The sequence below is a fragment of the Thunnus thynnus genome, chromosome 23, assembly GCF_963924715.1.
Source record: "Thunnus thynnus chromosome 23, fThuThy2.1, whole genome shotgun sequence".
NCBI classification, from domain to species: Eukaryota; Metazoa; Chordata; class Actinopteri; order Scombriformes; family Scombridae; genus Thunnus; species Thunnus thynnus.
The window spans coordinates 24,358,893-24,382,612 of record NC_089539.1 but is presented as its reverse complement, the minus strand read 5'-3'; the positions used below and the strand labels follow the sequence as shown (position 1 = coordinate 24,382,612).

Below are 23,720 nucleotides of genomic sequence, written 5' to 3'. Positions count from 1 at the left end.
CATATACCTCTTTCATGAAGTTGTTCATAAAAGTTGAAAACTTTAAACAAAATGAAAGTACAAGTCTGAATATGATGCAGGAATTATGGAAGCGTGATGCATTCACTTGAGAAAAAAAACTGCTGTTTTTCTGAATTAATAAGATATCTGAAAATCATGACAATTATCTTGTTAATGCAGAAAAACAAGGCTTTTTTTCCTCCAGTGCATGCATTACGCTTCTGTAAGGAACTTCTAATTTTTCCCCCTTTAAAATACATTACTAGTTGACTGAATTGAGTTTCTGGAATAAAAATGTGACTTTTTTTTAATCCCATGAGTGTCTGAACAAAAGAAAACCCGATATTGTAAGATTTTTTTTAGTTTAAAAAGCATTAAAATTTCACATTTGCCATTAAATTTTATGAAATATTTGGTAAACACTATTCTCTTAATGTTTGACTCAACTGCTGGAGGATTTTAAACGATTTAGGCTTGTATACGATGCATTTTATGGATTTATTTTTAAGGGACATAATGATCATTGGTTTGAATTACTGAAAAGAATATAGGGCTGGGCAATAGTTCAATATTATTGTTTATCTTTCAGAGGAAACCTTATCATTATTATTATTAGTAGTAGTAGTATATGAGCTTTAAATATAATAGTTTAACAAAATATAATGTAAGTTTATCATTCCCATCAAACTGTACTTAAAGTCTAACAAAAAATTATCAAAATTTGTGATGTAAACTTTTATGTATGATTGCACATACATTTGTCATATTGTGAGAGATATTGAAATTAGAAATGTATTCTATTGATTAATGATATTGATTTAAGACATATCACCCAGCCCTAAAAGAATGTAAACTTGCTGTCAGATTACTGGAAACTGGATCATAAAGTGCTAATTAAAAATAGCTGCCAAACTATGCTTGTGTGTGTTTTGTCAGTTTTTGTGTTTGAGAGGAACATTAAGTGTGACACACAGTCATTATCATCAATAGTCTAATTATACATTAGTAAAAATTTTAAAATATACTTTTAAAGTTTCCCTTAGTTTTATAACTTTTTAAAATGTTGATTGACTTGTATATTTATAACTTTTTACAGAAATCATTTTGTAAATTGCCATTGACTTATATGAAACTTATAATTTTTTACAAAACATTTTTAAACTTTTCATGAGCTTTTTTTTATTTAACTTTTACAGATCTACAGCTTTTTTCAATTTTTCAAACTTTAAAAATTATAACCTTTACATAGCTTAAAAAAAATATCTATATTCAACAATTTTACATGGATAATTTTGTAAATTGTTTATCATTTTTACAAAACTTTATTAGTTTTTTTTAATTTAGAGGTTTTACAGAAATAAAGCATCTTTAAATTTTTAACTAAATTTTTAGCTATTAAATTACAACTTTTTATAAGTAAAAAAAAAAAAGCTTATTAGCTTCTATATTCCAAATTTTTACAAATGTTATTTTGTAATTTGACATGTTAATAATTTTTACAAGACATATCTTCTAACTTTTTATTATCTTTTATTTTAACTTTTGCATAACTTATAAAATTATAACATTTACATAACATTAAAAAAAATCATTCCAAACTTTTACATATACAGTGGGGTCCAAAAGTCTGAGACCACTTTCCCATTCAAGTTGGAAAGTGGTCTCAGACTTCTGGACCCCACTCTATTTTTAAAATCCTCATTAGCTTTTACATGATCTGTTTTTCAACTTATTAACCCTTGGTTAATTCTCATTAACTTCTGCAGCAACAGCAGATTGAGGTCTCTGGATGCTAATGACCCTGCAATTACTGGATTTGAACATTTCCTTGCATAGCTGTTTTATACTGTTTTTACACAGCGACAAAAATGAACATTTCAGGGTATTTTTTTCTAGAATTGAGCTAGACAATAATTCAACAATTTAGTTTATTAACTTTTCTGTGAAATTGTACTGTGATGATGCAATCTCCTGACATTAACATTCTTCAAATGTTTGTTTAAAAACCAATGATTCAGAGCAAACTGTACAAATTAAAAACTATAAACATTAGTAATTAAGATGTTAAAGTTAAGTCTCATGCAGACCTACCATTGTTTTATGCAAAGTCAATAAAAACCAAAAACTCGGTTACAGCTGAGAATCATCAACACCTTTTAAAAATCGGTGACAGGATGTGTTAAAATCTGCATTTTGACCCCTGAGCTTCCCGCATTCTTAGCAAACATGCAGTATAAAGGTTAGATAAACAGTTTGACTTTAAATGAATTTAACATAAAGAGGAGGGAGCCAAATCTGCCATGTCATCTACAAAGTTTGAGCTACAATTTCAGGAATCTTTTCAATCTTTTGAAAACCTAAATTAAACTAAAACGCACCAAAGACACTTGAACCTACAGTATAAATGTCCAATCATCAGCTAAACATGTCCCAGACCTCTGTGTGCTGGAAGCTCGAGGATAAAATCGATATTGATTTTCTAATCAAACAAGCATTTCCCAAAAAGTCTGAGTATTCTTATTATTGTATGACTTTGTGCTGATTATATTTGGTTGGTCTAATATCTGTCATTTCTGTTTTATTGTTGGGTTTTTAAAACACTTTAACCTTTGTGTTTGTGCCCAGTAGCTTTCCCCATGAGGTGACCATAGCTGGTGCAAATAATAATAATAATAATAATAATAATAATAATAATGATAATAATAATAATAATAATAATAATAATATTGATAATATATTTGACAAAGCATTAAGGAAATTGTGGAAAGACAGGGAAAGGCATTTAAGGCAAGAAAAAAGATCAAGTCTTGCTACTTTTGTCCTTTTCTAGTCAGCATCTGTGGAGCCGATTTTCAAACATCTGATTTCCATATTGATCTAGGGCACACTGAGGCTGAAGCAGAACTGGGTAACCCAGATACAGCAGGCATCAGGGAGTCCCTGTCAGAGAGGTCGAACTGAGCCAAAATCCCTCTGGTCCAAACATCCAGCTCGTTCTCCCCTCTGTCCTGGCAGAGTTATACTGTGGCAAAGTTAGAAATCATCCAACGCCCCACCAGCTTCCAGTCAGTCCCAAAGTCCAGCCGGTATGAACGTAGCCTTTGTAACAGATGACTACATTCTTAGGGCTGCAAGTAATGATTATTTTCATTATTGATTAATCTGTTGATTATTTTCTCAATTAATCGATAAGTTGTTTGGTCTATAAATGTCAGAAAAATGAGAAAAATGTTGATTCCCAACCTCAACTGTCTTGTTCTGTCCCAACCAAGCTCCTCAACCCTGAAATATACAATTCATTGTCATAGAGGGCCAAAGAAACCAGGAAATATTCACATTTAAGAAGCTGGAAGCAGATAATTAGGGCCTGAGCCCCAAAGGGGCGTGTGTTTGTTTCTTTCTTATTATTCTTTCTTTATTATTACGCCACTTCAACCCTAAATTTGACCCCCTAAACATGCTCAAAAACTCACCAAATTTGGCACGCACATCAGGTCCGGTGAAAAATTTGATAAAATGTAAAAATTATCCAATTGCCAAAATGTGCTCTATAGCTCCACCTATGTATCAAATATGGCCACCACAGCCCGTAGCAATGTCGTAGAGGGATCGAACCAAAACTCAATTATTCGTCTCATCAAGACCTATAAATCATAAGCTGACATCCCTGACCTAAATCCAACAGGAAGTCTGCAATCTGCCCATCAAAGTACGACTTTGCGCCAATTTTGGACCCCCAAGAAACACTATCTCCTCCTAGGGCATTAATGGTATCTGCTTCAAACTTGAATACATGACTTATGACACTGTGCTGAACAAAGGTTGTGGAAAAACGTCGTAATAACTCGAACGGTTTAGATATTATAAGCCCATAAAGGTGCAAAGGCCCGTTCAACGCTGCTTGCAGCTTTAATATTAGCATTTCTTTTTGAAAAATGACTTATAGCAATTTACCGGTTCTCAAATCAGTTGGCGATTAATTTTCTGTTGATCGATTAATCAACTAATTGTTGCAGCTCTACACTTGTTCCAAAGTTACAATAAGTTCACATCACAAAAGATTTTCCAACACACAGAAGGTTGTGTGCAAAAGGAAGACGTTCTTATAAGGGTTGGTATAAATCTGAAGATAAATCGTACCGTCAGTTAAGTGATTCCTAAGAATTGTTTCCTCATATTAGTAGGTCATGGCATCCATAGCCATGAGGAGCTCCACAACCTTAAGCTGTGATGATTAGTTGATAAATCAATTAGTTGGACGACAGAATATTAATTAATTAATTGTTCAAGTCATTTATCAAGAAAAAATGTCAACAATTCTCTGGTTCCTGCTTCTGAAATATCTCTAATGTTTCCTAATTGCCAACAGAATAATCAATGATGAAAATCACTGGTAGTTGAAGCCCCAAATTGGCTGAGATCCACAGCATCAAAATTCTTATGAACAAACAGTCTGTTATATGTTCAAGGGATACTAACACCATTGTGTTTAACAACCAAAACCAAAGTATTTCTATGCAACCAATCCAACCCAACAAGCCAGACCAACAGCAGCAAACAACAAACTGGAAATAGGCCTTACGATTATTAAAACCTACAAAGACCAGACACACACATGTAACTGTTTTCACAAGAACACACTTTTTTTTTTTTTAGTCTTGATGTTTATCAAAAAATTGAAAAAGTCTTGGGGGTTTTGGAGATTTGGTTGGAAAAAACAAGACATTCAATGACGTCATTTTGTGTTCTAGCATGTTGTTATGGGCATTTTCTACAGTTTTCTGATGTTTTACAGACTAAACAATTAAAAATAATATGCAGACTGATTGATGATGAAAATGATAATTAGTTGCAGTCCTAGTCCTTTAGACGGGAGAGTTGTTTGATGTCGACTTCAAGCTGAACTTGTATAATTAAACACAGTTTTTCACAGGAGACCAGATTCTCATTCCCGTCAGCACCCTGAGAAACTGGACGAACTCTGTCTGTCAGTTTTAATGGTGATGCAGAATCTCTGACGCGCTGACCTTTCAAAACCTCCGGTATCAGAAAGGCTGACATTTTACATTACTTCATTTCTCACTTTTTACACGCACATTAAAACTTCCATTAAGACAAGAAGACACGAGGGTGGGGGGGGGGCTTAAAGAGGGAAGAGACTAGAGGAAGTTAAGGGTTCTCCATATGCCACGGTGTATTTTCCTCTCCTCAAGAGTGGTTCTTTCAATGAATATGTCTTAAAAAATAAGAAAATAAGGGTAAAAATGAGTCAGACTCCCAAATGGAGTAATTTGGATGTATTGATTGTCAATAAAGAACTGTGTGTTAATAATGTAGAGTTCTACTTCAGGGTGTCAGGTTTAAATGTGGTAATAATTAAAAAAACAGCAGTGGAAAATTGTAAATTACAAGTGAAAATAAGACAAGAAAATGTAAATTAGGGCTGCAACTAATGATGATTTTCATCATTGATTAAACTGCAGGTTATTTTCTCAATTTATCAATGAATTGATTATCTATAAAATGTCAGAAAATAGTGAAAAAGTCCATCAAAAAGTCTTCCAATTGGGTTTGTCCAACTTGTTGCTTGAGTTTACTGTACCATCACATAAGAAAAGCAGCAAATCTTCATATTTGAAAAGCTGGAACATGATGATATGGTTAGAATGACAATTACATAAACTTCTGCTTGAAAAACGAAGAAGAAGAATAATCGATAATCAAAACAGTTGCAACTGAATAACTGCAGTCTTGTTGTTTCATATCTAAATGTAATAAAGGTTGACGATGGTGCTGCTGTAGACCAGTGACCTTTTTGGTTTGTGTTAAAATGAAGCAATCTGGGGTTGTATCTGCAAAACATCCTCAGGCTAAAAGCTCCTAACTCCTAAAAATGAGCAGCGTCTCAATCCTAACTTTAGGACTGCTAAGTGTTTGATCTGAGAGTAATTAACAAAACATTTTAGTACTAAAAGCAGCTCCTCAGTCTGAGAGAACTTAAATGATCAAGAGTCACTGAGACCTGGTCACAGTCCATCAGCTGACGCAGGTAATGAGCCTCGCTGTGTCAGCATTTTTAAAAAAAACCAACAATAACAAACTTGAAGGAATATTTAGATGGCAGTTGACTTAATAAAGATCCAATTAGCTCAACAACAAATCAAAACAACCCAATAACACCCGAGATGATGGTTTGTACAGTTCTGTACTACAGTTTTTGACTGTCAGCAGTCAGCGATTATTTATCAAATCAAAAATGCTCTTCAGTTTCTTCAATTTGTTTGAGATTTCAGTAAATGCACATTAAATAATCACCAGCAGCAACAAATACATTGGGCGGATTTCATGGTGAAATTGGTGCTTTATAGAACTGACATATCAAAGGATGAAGATTTGCCCGTATAACTGTAAAACAGTTGCAGTACTATGGGCGCAGCTCTGGGTATGTTTACCTGTGTAACTGAAATTAAATTACCAGCTTTTAATCTTTTTACCCAACGATGAACTACAAATATAAGTCGGTGCCTCCACTTAGCAGGACTGTATAGCAAGAATCACTCATTTTAAATCCCACTAAGAATTATGTTTTGATTACTATTCCTTGTTTTGTTTTGTTTTAACTCAAATCACACCTTAATGAAATGTAAAGATGACACACACGGTGCTTTAAATGCAAATAATTACTTTAGTTAATGAAACGTATATGTAAACCAATTAATAAAATAAAACAGGTGTAAAAATATTATACAAACTTAGACGTGTTTCCCTTTTGCTTTTCAAACCTTTCTCAGAGGTTATGACCTTTTTCTATCTTATTTACCGATAGCGAAGCTCCAAACTTTAAGGCCCACACTCACACTCACACACACACACTCACACACACACACAAACTCACACACACACTCACACTCACAGCAACCAAAATTAAACAGTGCCCTTAAAACGTTGCGGGCCTGAGTCGTTGCTCGGAGCGTAGTGACCTGAAACAAATGGCCGCTTCACTTGCAAATGCAAGCTACCACATAAAATAGCACATGGACTGGTTAGTTGTTACTCACAAATCCCTGAGTTGAAACATGGATGAAGGATGAGGGGAATGATGAGTGAGGTTACAGGCTGGCGGGAGACATCAACTCCTCCATAGAGTCCAACGAGTGTTTCCTGGTCCTCAGTCTATTAAACGTACATGACGGTATTTCTCAATCACTTAACTCGTCCTAAAGCTCCTTTACTTCTCATGCTGAATGCATTTTGAGCTTTAAACTAATTGACATGAACACATATTAGCAACAAACAGTAACATTAGCTGCTAGTACAGCGAAAATATGTGCTAACGTAATTAGCGCGCTAATCACGATTAGCATCTATCTTTTACACACTACATCCTGATGAAGCGATACAACAATACATACACAGGTTATTTACCTTCTGCAGGTTGCTGTTATGTCAGTTACTCTCGGTAAAACTCTGCATCCACCGATAAATGTACATAAATGTCTTCAACAGCGTATAAATCTTCACACAGCTCCTGTTTGTCGTCTGAGTAGCCCATCGCGTCCTCTACGTCCCGCCCCTCCACCTTTCCAACTGGCTGACCAGTTGGTAACAACCAGTGCAATTAACAAAATGTCAAGATGGACAACTTTAGGCCCTCTGGAGTTTAGGTTGTGCGATAAACGCTTCTATGTACAGCAAACAAACTACTTGAACTGCATGAACTTCACCAACACAATGACGAAGATTTATTAATCTTCCTACACTGTATTTAACTGTATTTATGTATCACTATTTATTTACATATTTATTTGTCTAACATGAAACTTTTTTAGACTGGGCTACATAAACATGCAGGTGGTGTTTGATGCCAGTTACAATCTACATGACTTGTCTATATTTTACTTTTTCTACTGTATGAAATCTGGGTATAAGCTATTATTTTCATCACTGATTAAGTTTCATCATTGATCAAATGTCTTGTTTTGTCTGAGCAACAGTCCAAAACCCCAAAAATATTTTTATTTACTATAATGCAAGACAAGCAAACACATCAAATTATCCCACTTGAGAGGCCAGAACCATCAAATATTTTTCAAACCATTGTCAAAATAGTGGCTGATTAATTTTCTAATCGATTAATTGACTACAGCTCCAGATAAAAATATCCAGTATTTTTTTTAAAAAAAAAACAGAAAACAAAAAATAATTATTACAGAAATTCCAGCAAAAGTGAAGAAATATGCTTCTGAATCTCTCCTGTCCTGTTTTTCATCTTATGTTTGAGGTTATTTCAGGTCTTTTTTTTTTTTTTTTTTTTTTGCTTAGATGTCAGAGCTGAAGGGAGGAAGTTGATGCACTGTCTTCAATTAGGCTCTCGTTCTGCTGATCTTAGTGTTGTTCATATTTATGGGTGTGAGAGTAGGCGGCTCACAAAGTGTTGTCTTAAGCCTTCACAGCAGAAGTGTTAAATGGCCACAGAGGACCAAGAGTCTGCAGGTTTATCAGTCCACCTGAGCACTACAGCAGCTGCTGTCACTGATGAGTCTGCTCACTGTTTGTTCAGATCAGAAGCAATTAAAGCCGAGGAAGCAGAAGGAAAAACGAATTAAATTAATCATGAGACTAAGCCATTTTTAGCAGATGCAAATGTTTAGGAAACATTTATGAGGAAGTCAAAGAAAGTTATTATATTTAGATTTAAATAATGATTATTTCCATTATCAATTGAGATGATTTTCTCAATTAATCTTCTAGACTATGAAATGTTAAAAACGTCATTCACAATGTCTTAAAACCCACGGTGACGCCTTCAGTTTGCTTGTTTAGTTCAAAACCTAGAAGATATCAAATTCTCTGTTATATATAATAAAGAAAGACAGCAAATCGTCACATCTGAGAAGCTACAACCGTTTCAAAAGTATTTAATCAGTTATCAAAATAGCTGTCTGTTCATTTTCTGTCAGTCGACTAGAGCTGCAACAGTTATTCGATTAAGTGACGGAAAATTAATCCCCAACTGTAATGATATTCGATTAATTGTTTAAAATAAGCTTCTTTAATGTGAATTTTTTTCTGGTTTCTAAATATATTTCGGTTGTGGACAAAACAAGAGATTTTAGGTTGCATCTTGGGCTTTTGGGAAACAATAATCAATGCTTGTTTTGTTTTTTTTTTTTACCATCATCTGACATTTTATAGACCAAATGACTAATTGACTGATATTGACAATAACTGTTAGTTGCAGCTGCTGATCGACTGATCAGTTAATCAACTAATCGGTGAAGCTCAGAGGTTTTGTGATGCAACCCACCAGACAAGAATGTCATGCTGGTTGATTCTGTAAAACTGCAGATTATATTCAATGACAACAATTAGTCTTGGCAACTACGGTACGGTGAAGGTGAAGGTCTAAACTGTAAGGTATGGTTAAAGTTAAGTAACTAAAACACTGAGTTAAGGGTTGAGGAGAAAACTTGTTGGTTAATAAGAAGCTTATATTAATTGTAGTCTGTGACAGGACGTGAACTCCTTTAAATTAAACTGATGCCTTACACGTTAATCCACCACCCCGACTTCAACATACTTACTTTCTGCGTTGCTAAAAGGATAAACTAGCCAAGTTTCAATCCAAATGTAACACACATTTTAATCAAATATGCCGAAAATCTAATTCTTAATGTTTGTTTCCATCCACTGCTGTTGTGTGAATATTAGCAGTTAAACAGCAGGTGGCGCTAATTCTTTAATCGGTGCCGTTAAACTGTTGCAACAAGATGACGTCATTAAAAGAGCGACAGTCAAAGCTCAAATGATGGGAAACCATGTGGAAAATGTGACGACATTTCTGTTAGTTTCATGTATTGGTGTGAGGAAGGTTACAGTCTCTTCATCATTGCTCCACACAGATCTGATGTTTTCAGCTCTTCAGTGACATTTAAGTCACATGATTCATGTACGTCATCATTTATTCACTCAGTCTGTTTACATCAAGCAGCAACCTCCGGGGCTGTAAAATGAAGCCAATGTGGAAGTGCCAAAAACTGCAGTTCCTTGAACGACCACTTGAGGCTCCAAAAGCGAGTCAACCCCCATAGACCCCCATGTTAAAATACCCAACTTTACAGCAGAAATAAACATGTTTACAGCCTGGTACAAAAAACGGTTTTGGTCTCTAAAGCTAATTTCCTCTTTCATGACAACTGTACGGGGGGTGAATTTTTTTATAACTCGCCCGTTTAAATTTTATTAAGCCGTAAAGTTCTGCATAATGAAGGACATGGCTGCTTTGAGTGACAGGTCCGCCAGCTGCTAGGTGGCTTGTTTCAGCCATTCGGCCCGCCTCTTTGCCCATTTTTAATTGACCGGGAGTTAGACAGAGTCACGTACTGCCAAGATGGCGACGGCCAGAGCGGCTCGCTTTAAGCTTCAAAACCGCTCTTCAGAAACCAACGAGTGACGTCACGGTGACTACGTCCATATTTTTATACAGTCTATGGTTTGCGTTTGATTTTTATCCACACAACTGCTTTTACACCTCAGACAAGCGTAAAATCATTTTTGCAATATTTCGACTTTTTCATGCACATTTTTTTTTGTTTTGTTGTTTTTGCAAATTGAAAACACATAAAAACAGGTGGATGGAGATGGAATTGAAGTAACACTGGTGACAGGATATGCTGAAAAACAGATGATCAAATGATTCTGGTGACTGGTTGTTTTTTCCACCTCAAACGTTGTGTACTTTTAGGAGGAATTGTTGTCCTGCTAAACAAATATCAGAGAATACAGCGTTTTTTAATTGCTTCGACCCCGTTAGACTTACGTGCAACTCTAGTTAGCATTTTGCTTTTATCAATTTCTTATGCAGTATTTCGAATTTGTTTTTCACATTTGTATGATTAAAAACAGGTGGATGGAAACGCGCAAACTGTTTCCTGCTTTGGTGCTGGACGTACATTAAATATACATTAATAGACAGGATTTCTAGGATAATACACTGACTGGCCTGAATGAATAAATGTGATCAGATTTTGGTGATGACAATGTTTGTGTAGGTTGATGGTTGGTTCCAGCTGTACAAGGATAAAACATGTTATACCTGTGTAGGAGAGTGTGTCTGTTTGTGTTTCATCCTAATAGAACTGAGGATAAGTGGCCCAGCATTAACACCGCCGTCCAAGGTGAGAGATGGTCAATGTGCTTGTGTTTGAGAGTCATTGAATATTCATTGATTAGAAGAACAAGTGGTCTGACTCAGGCAATACAAGTACAAGTGTATGTGTGTGTGTGATGTGTCCTGTTCTTGTCTAGTGGGAAGCTATTCAACTCTCTCAATTTAGATGGGATTGAATGAATGAAAAGAGTGGAGAATGAATGGAGAAGAGGGAGGACAGATGAAAGGACACACACACATCATTGTAATATCCATGTAGCAGCTCTCTCTTGACCTTTTTCATTCTTCGTTCCCTTTTCCTGTCTTTCCTTCTTCCATTTTCCAATCTTTCCTTCCATCCACTTGTCTTTTTTCTTGCCTTTTTTTAAAGTGAGCATCTAAGCCTTTATTTGATAGCAGATAGTGGAGAGGTGACAGGAAATGAGGGAAAAGAGGGTGGAGACAAAAAGCAACAACAATCATCCTCAGCTAGATTTGAAACAGGGACGTTGTACTACGGTCAACATCTTCCATCACTGTTCTTCCTCTTTCTTGTCTTTGTTTCTTCTTCTCATTTTCCTTTTTTTTTGCTCTTCCCAAAAGCTAACGTTAGCATGCTAATATACAAAGATAATATTAGCATGTTAATGTTACAAAGATAATATTATAATATATTCAATAACTTCACTCTTATACAGTGTAGTGTCCCCAAAATCACTTCACACATCAGTAGTCTGCTGTTGGTTATACGACACCACTTTGGAAAAAAGGTTTAGGGGTTATGAATATTGTTTGAAGTAGCTCTTTGTAGTGTTGAACTTTTTAGACGGTCCCTGTGCACTCGTCTCACAGCCGGCTGTACATAGAGTACCTCACTACACTCAAAAAAAAAACAACTCATTGGATGAACTCAATTAAATTGTGGGCAGAATTTCTATCCAATAAATATATGTAGCCCAACTCAAACCAACTACATCTATGCATTATAATGTATTTGTCCAACTTGCTTTTCTCCTGTTGGTCCAACTCAAACTAAAAACATCTATGTAATGTACTTGAATCGAGTTAGTCAAATAGAGCTTAAATAAAATAACTACATTAAAGTAGTTCAAATAATTTGTGGTTGTTCAACCTAAAAAATATATAATTAATTGGAAATACGGTAGGAAAGAGGCCTCGTTTGTGTTTTAACAACATTTTGCTTATGAGTTATTGAAGTGTTCGTCACTTTTAAGTCTCCTCTAGAAACACTTTTCTGTTGTCGTTTCTGTAATGTGTTCTGGTATTTACAACAAATTGATGAAGATATTTTTGTCACACCCTGCCTGGACTTTGTGTGTTCTTTGGGGTCTCCTGGTTTGCACTTCTGTTTAGTCCTTCGGTTCATGTGGGTTTTCTTGTTATAGTTGGGTTGTGGGTTTGGACTGCCTTTTGTTGTTTAGCCTGGTGTGTTGTATACTTTAGTTTAGGTTCATGGTGGTTCTTGGACGGGTTGGTGTGGGTTGTATTTAGAGTATTGTGTTTTCTGGGTTTTAGTTTTGTTACTGTGTTTCCCTTGTGTGTTCATGTACTCCTCCTCACCTGCCCTGCTTCACCCTCGTTAGCCCTGCCCTGCTTCCTGTGTTTCCTCAGCCAATCACTCCCTTGTGTCTCGTCACCTGTTCCCCATTCCCTGATTAGTTTAGTCTGTATTTAAGGTCTGGTTTTGAGTTGAGTCTTTGTTAGATCATTTGTTTTGTTTCATCTGCTAGTTCTGTTCAGCTCTGTTTGCCTGTTCATGACATCCACGATTAAAGGAGATTTTTTTTCATCAAATCTGCATTCCAGCCTCTGTGTTTGGGTCCACTCCTGCTTCCCTAACCTGACAATTTTCTTAATTTGCTTGTGTTTTCTTAAGTTGCAGGATGTTTGCCCTTGTTGGCCACCGTAGATTGTGACTTGTAAGCAGATTTTCTTTTGTGATCAGACTTTAAAAAAAAACAAAAAACTTGCAAAAACATGAAGTTCAAAGGGGCAGAAAAAGCTGCAATGAGACGTTCAGGTTGAAGACAAAATGTGTTTTTATTTAAAGATCTCTATTAGGCACTATAGTTATCATTATTATCGTTAAAACACGGGCAAAGCGGCTACCTGGGTCACATGTTACAATGCTGAGGTACAGAGGATGAAGGGACGACAAAATACCTGCAGACAACACAGTGCAAAGTACAAAGATATGACGAAGAAAGAACAAAAGGAGACACCTGCACACTTATTATAATAAATACAATAATGATAATAATACAGTCAATGAAAGACTACATTATACAGTGTTGATTAACTCAGGGGTAAAAATCAATTAAAATCTAAATAAATACCAAAACCGCATCTGAAATAATATAATTTAACATTTTCAGTTTCTGTGGTGATGAAGTGAAACACAGAGTTTAGTTGCTACTGCAGTTCACAGATTAGCATATGGCTTTAGATAGAAAATCTAACATCATTCATCTCGGACAGAAAGATGACAACAGCTCGTTAAGTCTCATAAAAACACACAAAAATGCTACAGAGAAGCTACATTTTCTTTGGAGAGAATGGATGATTCAGGGATTTTACAAGTTTTAGTGATGTCAAAACTGAAAAAATGAGTTGAAAAAATCGGATTCATAAAAGTGCGTGTATGCTTTCTTTCACAGCGATTTTAATTTGTGTCACTGATTTGTTGTCGAAGTCAACGTTTCTGTCCAACAGGTTTGTATTTTTTGCACAAAAAAAATACTGGTTGGAAACACAATGATAGAGGATGAAAACAGGGAAGAGTAAAATAAAGAAGTAAGGTTGAATATTATGATCTTATGTTGTTCTACAATTTTTTTTTGTCCAATTTCTGAGCAAAGTTATTAAAAACGAAGAGAATTAGTTATAGAAGTTTTGGTTTTACACTTATAAACAGTGATAACACAGTTCATAGCATTTCTATGACTATTTAAAAGATGATTTTGTTTATACATTTTTGACACACTATATATCAATATTAGAAAATATTCTTATTAACATTGAGATAATGATTTAAACATTGCCCAGCATTAAAAAGGAGGGAACGGAGGAAAAGAAGTAAAAGAGGAAAAATACAGGGGATAAAAGATGAAGCAAGAAAGAAAGAAAAAAGTAAGTATCTCTAGAAGGGAAGACGGAGGCAGATGCAGTGTCCTTAATGTTCACACATGGATTTGACCTTTTTGTTTTAAGTCACATTCATGGAGTCATACAACTCAGGATCATTCACTCCTAGTGAGAATCCGAGTCTGTTCGTGTGTTTTCCTGATGCCTCTAAATGTCACATCACGTTCTAAAATGCGACTGAATGGCAGCATCACTGAATTTTCTTTGGAAACTGCTGTTGGTTTGTGGCTGTCGGAACTGTTTGGAGAGCATTTGTCAAACTAAGGACAGAAATAGTTACAAAGTGAACAAGAGGGTTTGTTGTTTACACAGGAAACTACTTAATGCTCAGGAGAAAGTATGTTGTGCACAAAAAACTTTCTTGCTCACACAAGAAAGTAGCGGATGCCCTTTTAGTAGTTAAAAATTACCCACAATTTTCTGTCTCTATCATTTCTGTAGAAATGACAGCAAACAAGTTATATTTTATGGAGCCCTGAAGGCCACATGAGAGCCTTAAAAAGCACATGTTGCCTTCAGGGCTCCATAAAATATTCATTATAACGTTAGTTTTTCACTTTTCAGTTTAGCTTCATAGATGCAGCTCTGAGTGTAAAACAAAATACTTGATTAAGTCATTTAAGACTTGTGCACAGATATCTATCTAGGCCTGGTCACACCAGAGAGTGGCACAGCAAAAATATTTGGTTGTAGTAACTTTGTGACATAGCGATTACTCGCCGAGTAGTTGGTGAACTGATGTAGCTGGTGAGCTAACCGCTAACATGCTAGCCAGTTACAGACATGCAGTCACCATAGCTCTCTAAACCTCTCTACCGCTCTGTTTACTCCACCTGGGCAGTTTGTTGACTATTGTACACCATTTCAATGAGAAGTTATGGAAGAGAGAAAATAAAACTCTCTCTCGTTAGCTTAGCTCAATCGCTAACGGGACATTAAGTTCACACAGTTCATGTAAAAGATCTATTTTAAATAAACACCTGTCTCATAATTGTCTGCAAACCATTCTTCTTTTATTTTGCAGTTTTTACACCGACAGAAGAGGTTAAATAAAACTGGATGGTGACACACAGCTAATAAGCTAAAATAGTGTCAATGTCTAAAATACAAGACGTCTCTGGGGTCTAAGGCTTTGTTGAGACTGCAGGCAGAGAAATTCCAGCTTTGCCTGTACAGAGGTCTCGCCGCAAAGTACCAGCAGACAATTTATTTCAGCATCTGTCTACAGACTGTTGTTCACTGCTAGTAGCAGCATGGAGCCGCTTCAATGCACTTCCGTCACTCTGGATTTGAGGTTGCTGTTGGGTGTTGCATTGCGAGCGATACAGAAGACACTTTGAAATCCGATTTGAGCAGCCAGAGCGTCCGGACTGAGACACATCTGTAGAAATCCAATTGGAATCGCATTTCAAACCACCTCCAGATGTGGCTTGGATCCAAAAATTGCAAAATTGCATTTCATGTGTTTTTTTGCTGTCTAGACTTTCTAAAATCAATCTGGATGGGATCTGGATATGCCAAAAAACTGATTTGGGCTCTCAGTCTGAACAAGGCCTAACTGACAGCTTTGACCCCCTGAAAATCTCAAAATGAAATTTTAATTGAATTTGATTTGATTTTCAACAATTATTTTCCAGTTATTAACACATTTTTATGCAACTATCAATATCTTGGATCGTTTTGAAAACAGCACAATAAAAATATATTGCGGTCAAAACATTTACGGCATCTGAACACAATTTGCTCCGCCTCTGCATATTTAAAACGTTCAATAAAAAATGTGAATGTGAACAAATTAATATACAAAATTTGTAAAAAGTCTTTAAACAGGCCTTCTATCACAGAACAAACAAATAAAAAGACCAATAAAAAAACACAACCGCACGTGTTCTTGTAGAGCTACTGGGATCTAGTGGCTGATCTGCCTGCTCTGTTATGGAAATGATTGATTGTGACGATTCCTGTGGAGTAAATTGAATTAGCCACTACATGGAAACACTGGTGTGACCAGGCCTTAAGACTGGGGAAACTTTAAAACACTTCTCTTGCTTTTGTCCATGATGTCTAAGGAGAAATAAATAATCTTTTACATTCATAGTTTGTTTTTCAGTCGTTACAGAGGAACGTTTTCTACTCCTGCTTAACACAAATCTGAAGACTCACAGATATCAACACAGAACAAACTTCTTTTCCACAAACCAGATGTGCTACAGCAGCGTACAGCAACATTCAAGTTTACCACAAAACATGGTGATAAAACATCGTCCCACAGCCGAACCTGAGGAGGAAATTATGTATTTACAACAACAGTCAGTTCACACAGAGAACAGAAGCAGCCGCAGACTAAAGTTCGGCTGTTAGTTTTCATTGGCAGCCACATCACCCAGCCTTGTGGCTGTTGCTAAGCAACAAGTAGCATCACGCCAGGTAATTTTTAGACTGTCAGGCATGTTGGAGAGAGAACTGTAGAAATTTGGAGACAACAGTTGAAGATTTAAAACACCCTCAGATACAGGATGAATCACGTTTGATGATAGCAGTTCTATTGTTGGCTCTGCATGGAAACATTCAGCTTTCAAAAAGTCTTCTTAAAACATTATAATTGCACTTTCCTCTTCAGTTTCATTTCTAGAAATCAGTGTAAGTGTGTCGAACTAGAAAGAAGAAGAATACAGATTATTGTACAAGAACGTAGAGAGTGACAACGCTCATCTCTTCCTGTTTCACCAAATAACATCACCTACATGTGAACACTGGGAAACACTTTATGATACAAATGTTTTAGTCAACAAGTGAACACTCCCATGTAACTGTCCCGTTGACATGTTTTACAGAAGTGAATTGAAATACGGCCACTAAGTCTGGCGCTGACCCATGCAGCCTCTCTCACCATTAGAAATGATGTCCTTGCTTTGCACAATGTCAAGCTTGTGCTTCTGGTGTGAAAGCCCTTCCTAATGGTACAATCAAACTGGATTTGCTCACATACAAATAAGAGACATTTAGTTTATAAGAGTTGATTTGCACTGTTCAAGATACTCAAAGCCAGTACAATGAATAGAAACCTGAACCTTGTATGTAGGAAATAGTGTGGGCAGTGTTGTAAACATAAACTGTGGGAGCTTTCATGACAAGCTAACAACAATATTTCACAAGTTGAAAATTATACAGCTTCTTATCAAACACTTTACTGTCATTAATATCCATTATTACGCCTGCTCTCACTAGAGTAAAGTAGCATCCGTCCTTCTCTGCTGTTTCTGTTATTTTACTGTGAAACAATGAATGAATAAGACAATAAACATTTCCTGAATAAACAATTCAGTTCAATCACATTTAACTCTGCAGGAGTCAACTCACAACCAAAAGCAAATACAGAAGTCAGTGTGGCGGCCCTGCACGTCAGAGATCAATACGTTCTACAGCTGCAGAACTTATAACTTTATATTACAGACATACAGACAGATATTATAGTGCATTGATGCCAGAGTGTCTAGAATGACAGGTTGGACCTGTGCTACACACTGAGAGGAACAGCTCCGACAAAAATGGTTCCTCTACTTTCAGCAGACAAACCCTGACGTACAAGACAACAAAACACATCATTATCTGGTCTTATTGCTGGTCTAAACACCAAAACACTTAAAAGCAGCTCAGTTTCATACCACAACAGCTAGTCCTCAGTCCTGACTGCTACAAAAACACTGAGGGAGGGGGGGGGGGAGCTGAGTCACTGGTGATTTAAGACACAAATCACCCGAGATTTTTATCAGAGCCATTTTTACCAGAATGAAGCCTACAAGCTGCTGCATGAAAAAGGAACAAAGTGTCTCCTGAAGTGCTGCCAGTTACACATGATTTTTTTTATACACTTTCCTGTTCCTCACTTTGGTCGGCTGTCAGCTTTCCCTGTCAGTCTAAACTCAGGGTAGAAATCGAGAGGGGCCATCTGCACCCTACTTTATTCACATGGTCTAGATTTTGTCCTCATTACTGCTGAAGGCGATGTTTGAAAGGCCTTGAGGCGCTGGCCGTGTGTTGTTTTCATCCTGGAGCTGTTCAGTTCAGTGAGCTACAACATTCATGTTTAACACGCAGAGACATTTCATTATCTTCTTAATTAGATTCAAAGTCTTGATTGATAAGGATTGTGTTTTAGCGTGATGTTTTGGCTGTTTAAAGGACTCTTGTTGAAGCTTCCTCAAGTGCAGTAAAGCCAAATGCGTGACTTGAGCGTATTACACATGAGGGTGAAGGCCAATGACTGTTCATTACCAACCTGCTGGATAATGGTGTGATCCAAAGCTTTGTCCCATTTCTTGGTGCACAATGTACACTATATGGCCAAAAGTCACACAACTGTCCACAAATTGCTGTACTTTTGGGCTAGGACTGCTAACTGCATTTTTGATCAATTTTAATCCTACAGTCTGAAATGAAAGTTGACAATCGTGAGAGAAATGTGGCAAAATCTTTGGTCATCAATGCAAAAGAGTGTCCTAGATCTCACTGTGAGACTCGTCCACTGGCGGACGATTTGGAGCTTTGGAGACCAAAGACTGCTACAATCCACGACTACAAACCAACCAATCAGAATAAGAGACGAAATGATGGCTTACATTTCGTAAGTGCAGTTTTTGAATAAGGTTTAGTGGGAAAACACATTTAATACATCCATGGCAAATCAAAAACGATTGGTGGTGAAACAAAAAAACCCGTCTGCACAGCACTCAATGCTGTGCAGACGGGTGACAAGATGATGACGTCTTTGCTTTCATTTACTTTTTTTCTATTTCAATTGTAGCACTGTGATTCACCACACATTTGGCGCACAATCTGACAGCTTCACACTGATATTACAGTACTGTCTGACACAGATTGTGACAATCTTGCACAGGGTGACTTGCAATAAACTTACATGATCGTTGTTGTCGCGGTCTAAAGGTGCTTTAAGACGAGGGGTACGCCAAGTGGGTTTAGGACCGGCCTAGCATGCTGTGAGATTTCCATTTTTTTACTGTACACATTCAATAATGTTTTGCAATATCAAAAAATGAGGTGACATCTACATTTTTACACTCACTTGCCAGTTTGTTAAATATACCTAGATAAAACTAAAATACTGCATCCCAACATTCATGAACCTTAGGTTCAGTTTTAGAGGCTGAACTCTATTCAGTTATACTGAGAGATGTTTCTAATATTTAGGAATGTTTAGCTGTTCACATATGTTTGGCCATGTAGTGTACCAACACATTGCTTTGTTTCAGGACTTTTGTTTTACAATATCCTTTTATTCCTTTCTGAGAAATCTGGTTCAATGATCTAAATTTCCCAGTTTGGTCTCAAATTGAACCATTGCGACTTGATCGAAGGGTCGACTGCAACTTTTCTAGCTCAGTGTCTGTTTTCAGTCATTATTATGGTAAATCAATGGGGAGACTCATGTCGCAGTTGGTTTTACTGATGTCAGAATGCTCTAATGCTGTATATGAACCCTCTATACCCTCTTTGTTTTGGTTTGATTTGATGAATGCAGTGTTTGCTGCTCCCAGTTTAACCTCCAACATATGAGCCTGGGGTTTGCTCCTGCTGTCAGCAAACACCTTCATGGTCCAAAGAGCTCTCACATCATTAACAAGCAGGCGGTTCGGAGTCCCTGAAGCAACAGGAGCCACTAATGGGCCCTCTGATGAGTCAAGAGTGTATTTGAATATATAAATAAATAAATAATAAAGTTCAATAATTTAAATATATCATAAAAAATGAATCCCAGATTTACCTTTTACTGGCTCTTTTTATTTTTCACCTCTTACCCTTCCTGTTTTCCGAAGACTTACATGAATTTAACAACTTTTCTGTTTCCCAATGTCCTTGTTGTTTGAGTTACTGGTACTACTAAAGACTATCTTCTTTCCTGTACCGCATTTCAGATGGAGATATTTTTTACTCCACTATATTTTTCTGCAGGCTGGTTTTCACTCTGCATATTTGGGTTTTATTTTATTTTAAACATGAGAGAAGCTCATGAAATAATATACATAACTATAGCTGGAACAGTATAAAGCAGTGGTCAGACTAAACTACAATGTTAAAATACTGCTCACAGATTCACTTATCATTCTTTTAATCATGAGTGCTGCTGCTTTTCATCTCTGAAGTATATTTTGCTTCTAAAACTTGTTAACGCATATTTAAGTAACATTATGAAAGCAGGACTTTAACTTACATATTTGTTTTCTCATGTCAAACGATGAGGTTACTTTTCTATTGTGGGTTACATGATTATGAAAAGAGGAAATAAAAAGAGCTCGTAAAAGCTAAACAGGTAAGTATGTACAGATCATGTATTTATATTTCAACATTTACTTTTTCTCTCATCAGACTTCTGAGCTATGCCCCAAACGTACAAAAGCTTAAATAAACCCCATTGACAATTACTACAAATCATGACCTGACTAAACAGTACGTTGTGTGGTTCACTACATATATCTAGATAAAAATGATCTGATGCTCTTGTTTATTAAGTATTTCTGCTGTTAGTGGCCTTTAATGAAACCACAAGTCAGATCTCTGCAGATTAAACCAGCTCGACAAAATGAGGCAATTCAAGGCGAGTCTAGTTCACACACGGCTGTAACAGGGCATCCTGGTGGACTAGTGGTTAGGGTGCATATTACATGTGTAAGACCTTGTTGTCCCTGTTTGATTCAGCACAGTAAAGACTAAAATTAAGACTAAAATCCTTCTATCTCCAAAACTCTCCCCTCTATGATTCTATTGTAAGATAGTTGAATAAAGACAAAAATGCCCCCGAAATATCTCAGAACAAAGGACATGTGGGCCGAATGGTGCAGATGTTTTTAGACAGCATAGATTACATCGAAAAAGTTGCAACATTAGAAGAGAGTCTTGGAGAATATGAAGGATTTGGAAGAAACCAACAGTTACACTGACACATTTTGCACACTGCTGTACTCGTAAAACTTCATGAGTTGTATTTAGTTGTTTTTTTTTTTAACTGCTAACAAATGAATCATTTTTAAAATCACGCTGATGTTGGTACTCATTTATCTTAAAACCCCAAGGAACAAAAATAAACCCTCAATGAAAGATTGCATTGACTTACAGAAGCCTATGAAAGGAAGTGGTGTCAAGACTTCAGCTCTCTATTTAGTCATATTTGTGGCTACTGGGACTGGAGTAAGAAGCAGTGAGCTACAGAAGGAAAGCTTAGTTTATAGAAGAGCTACAAAGAAGACTGCAGAGTCCAACATATCAGACAACTGATTCATCGTACCATCTATCACAGCACTGGTGTCATTCATTTAAATAACCCTTCAATAAGATTAAACTCAGCAGCATCCGTCAGTCTCCGCTCATCCAATTTGTTCAGTTAAAATCAGAGGAAAGGTGCTGATGTTTCTCTGCAGAGTTACAGCTGAAATCTATAGGCAACAGGGTGGATTTCCTGTCATCCTCTGCTCGTGTTTGTGTCTCATTTGGACATTTCTGATCATACAAACCAGACGGCAGCAGGTTGTCGGTGGCGTCCTCAGCCAGCTTTGTGACCCCCACCAGCTCATCAGCGTCCTAAGACGTGAAATCAACTTTCTGCTCTGTCTTAATGTTCCCGATCGCGGCGTCGCACCGGCACTGCAAACAGTGGCAGGGTCCTAGAGGGCGACGACAGCTCGGGGTCAGAGTTTGTTGTGAGGGGGTCAGCGGCTTTGTTGCCACGGCGATCTGAAGCCACGGTCCCCAAGTCTTGGCACACCTCGTAGGAGCATTTCCTCTTCTGGAGAGCCTCAGCACGCACGGCCAGGGAGCGAGCGCAAACCGTCAGCAGCACGATGAGCGTGCCCAGAAGGAGCGACACCATTGGCCAGAGGACGCAGTGCAGCAGGACGCTGGTGTCATGGGAACGGCGCCACAACACGTCGTCAGGCCTGAAATCACAAAAAGAAGAAATAAACAAACAATAAAAGCACACGCAAAACTACAGTCACTGTGTATTGAGCTCTGAACACTTCCAACTCGCAGGTAAACGATACTCAAAACGACACACAGACGGAGCAGACGCTGCTGCTGCTGCTCTGCCTTGGTGTATGAACGGTACTAAAACAGTACTTACTTTGCTTCACCATCCTCATATTACAATCACTAATCTTACACAGACACAAATAGATACATTACCTCGTCCCTATGCATCCTGCAAACAGCTGTGTTTAAAAATTAGCAGCTCCTTCTTTCACTCGCTTCCTAAACAAATGCTCGTGTTAGCTAAGATCTTTATGACATGAGGGGGTGGTGCTCATGGGAAATGTAGTCCTCATTCTGGGAAAACACTACCGCTTTTGTCCACAGGGGCTGCAAAAATCAACACAAAATGACAGTTCCTTCCTTTTTTTAACTTTAAAAAACCCTTTTTGTGTGTTCCAGTTTTTTTCTACAATACCAAACAGGAGCTTATCTGCAGCATCAATGAGCTCCCACTGGGCTCTCTTATGAAGCAGAGTTTCCTCATTCTGATCCTTCTGGTGCAGAGATAAAAATAAAACCAGCCAAGGTCACAGGTAAGCATCGCGTGTGAATAACAGGAGGATTAAGCTGACAAGGTAAAGACGATCTCTGTTTTTCTGCGTCTCATCAATTTTTAGTCACAGTGTAAAAAAAAAAAGAGCTGTGTTTCATAAAAGGCCTGCAGTAACCTGAATAACAGGCTAAAAAGAAAAGTCCTTCAAACATTATAAATCAATTCACCTGTTCTACTTTATTTAATAACTATTTATGTTACAGGATTCAGGGAGACTCTATAGTTCCTTCTGCTGTATAATCCTACAGTATACACAGCACATACACTATATGGCCAAAAGTATGTGGACAAACAAACACTACACCCATGTTTGATAGTTGATAGGACATGTGATTCCAAAACCTTGGGCATTAATCTGCTATCGTAGCCAGGTTTCCATCTAACTGTAGTACAAATTTTAACCAAATTCCCAGAATATCAGCAAAAGAAAATTAAAATGAATGCTTGTTTCCGTCTACCGCTGTTGTGTGAACATTAAGAGATTAACAGTCGGTGATACAACGAGATGACGTCATTAAAAGAGCGACAGTCAAACTCAAATGATGGAAAACATGATGGAAATATGACATTTCTGTTTGTTTCATGTATTCATTTCATTGCTCCACACAGATCTGATGTTTTCAGCTCTTCAGTGATGTTTAAGTCACATGATTCACGTACGTTATCATTTATTCACTCAGTCTGTTTACATTACACTTTGTTGCATTTTGCAACTTTTACACTTCAGCCAAGTGTAAAAACTTTTTTTGCAATATTTTGCAATTTTTTAAAAATATTCTGCATTTCCACTCAGGTTTTTTAATACATAAA

At 36.9% G+C, this 23,720-nt stretch overlaps 1 protein-coding gene across 3 annotated transcripts in view; it reads right to left on the bottom strand.

Moving 5' to 3' along the window:
• Positions 1-13,179: 13,179 nt before the first annotated feature.
• Positions 13,180-23,720, bottom strand: part of LOC137176282 (calcium-activated potassium channel subunit beta-4-like) — a 44,181-nt gene continuing 33,640 nt past the window's right edge. For all 3 annotated transcript variants that reach the window (XM_067582479.1, XM_067582478.1, XM_067582480.1), the window contains one exon: positions 13,180-22,263. In XM_067582479.1, the coding sequence (XP_067438580.1) occupies positions 21,939-22,263 (325 nt within the window). In that variant the 3' untranslated portion in view covers positions 13,180-21,938. The remainder of the gene's footprint in view (positions 22,264-23,720) is intronic.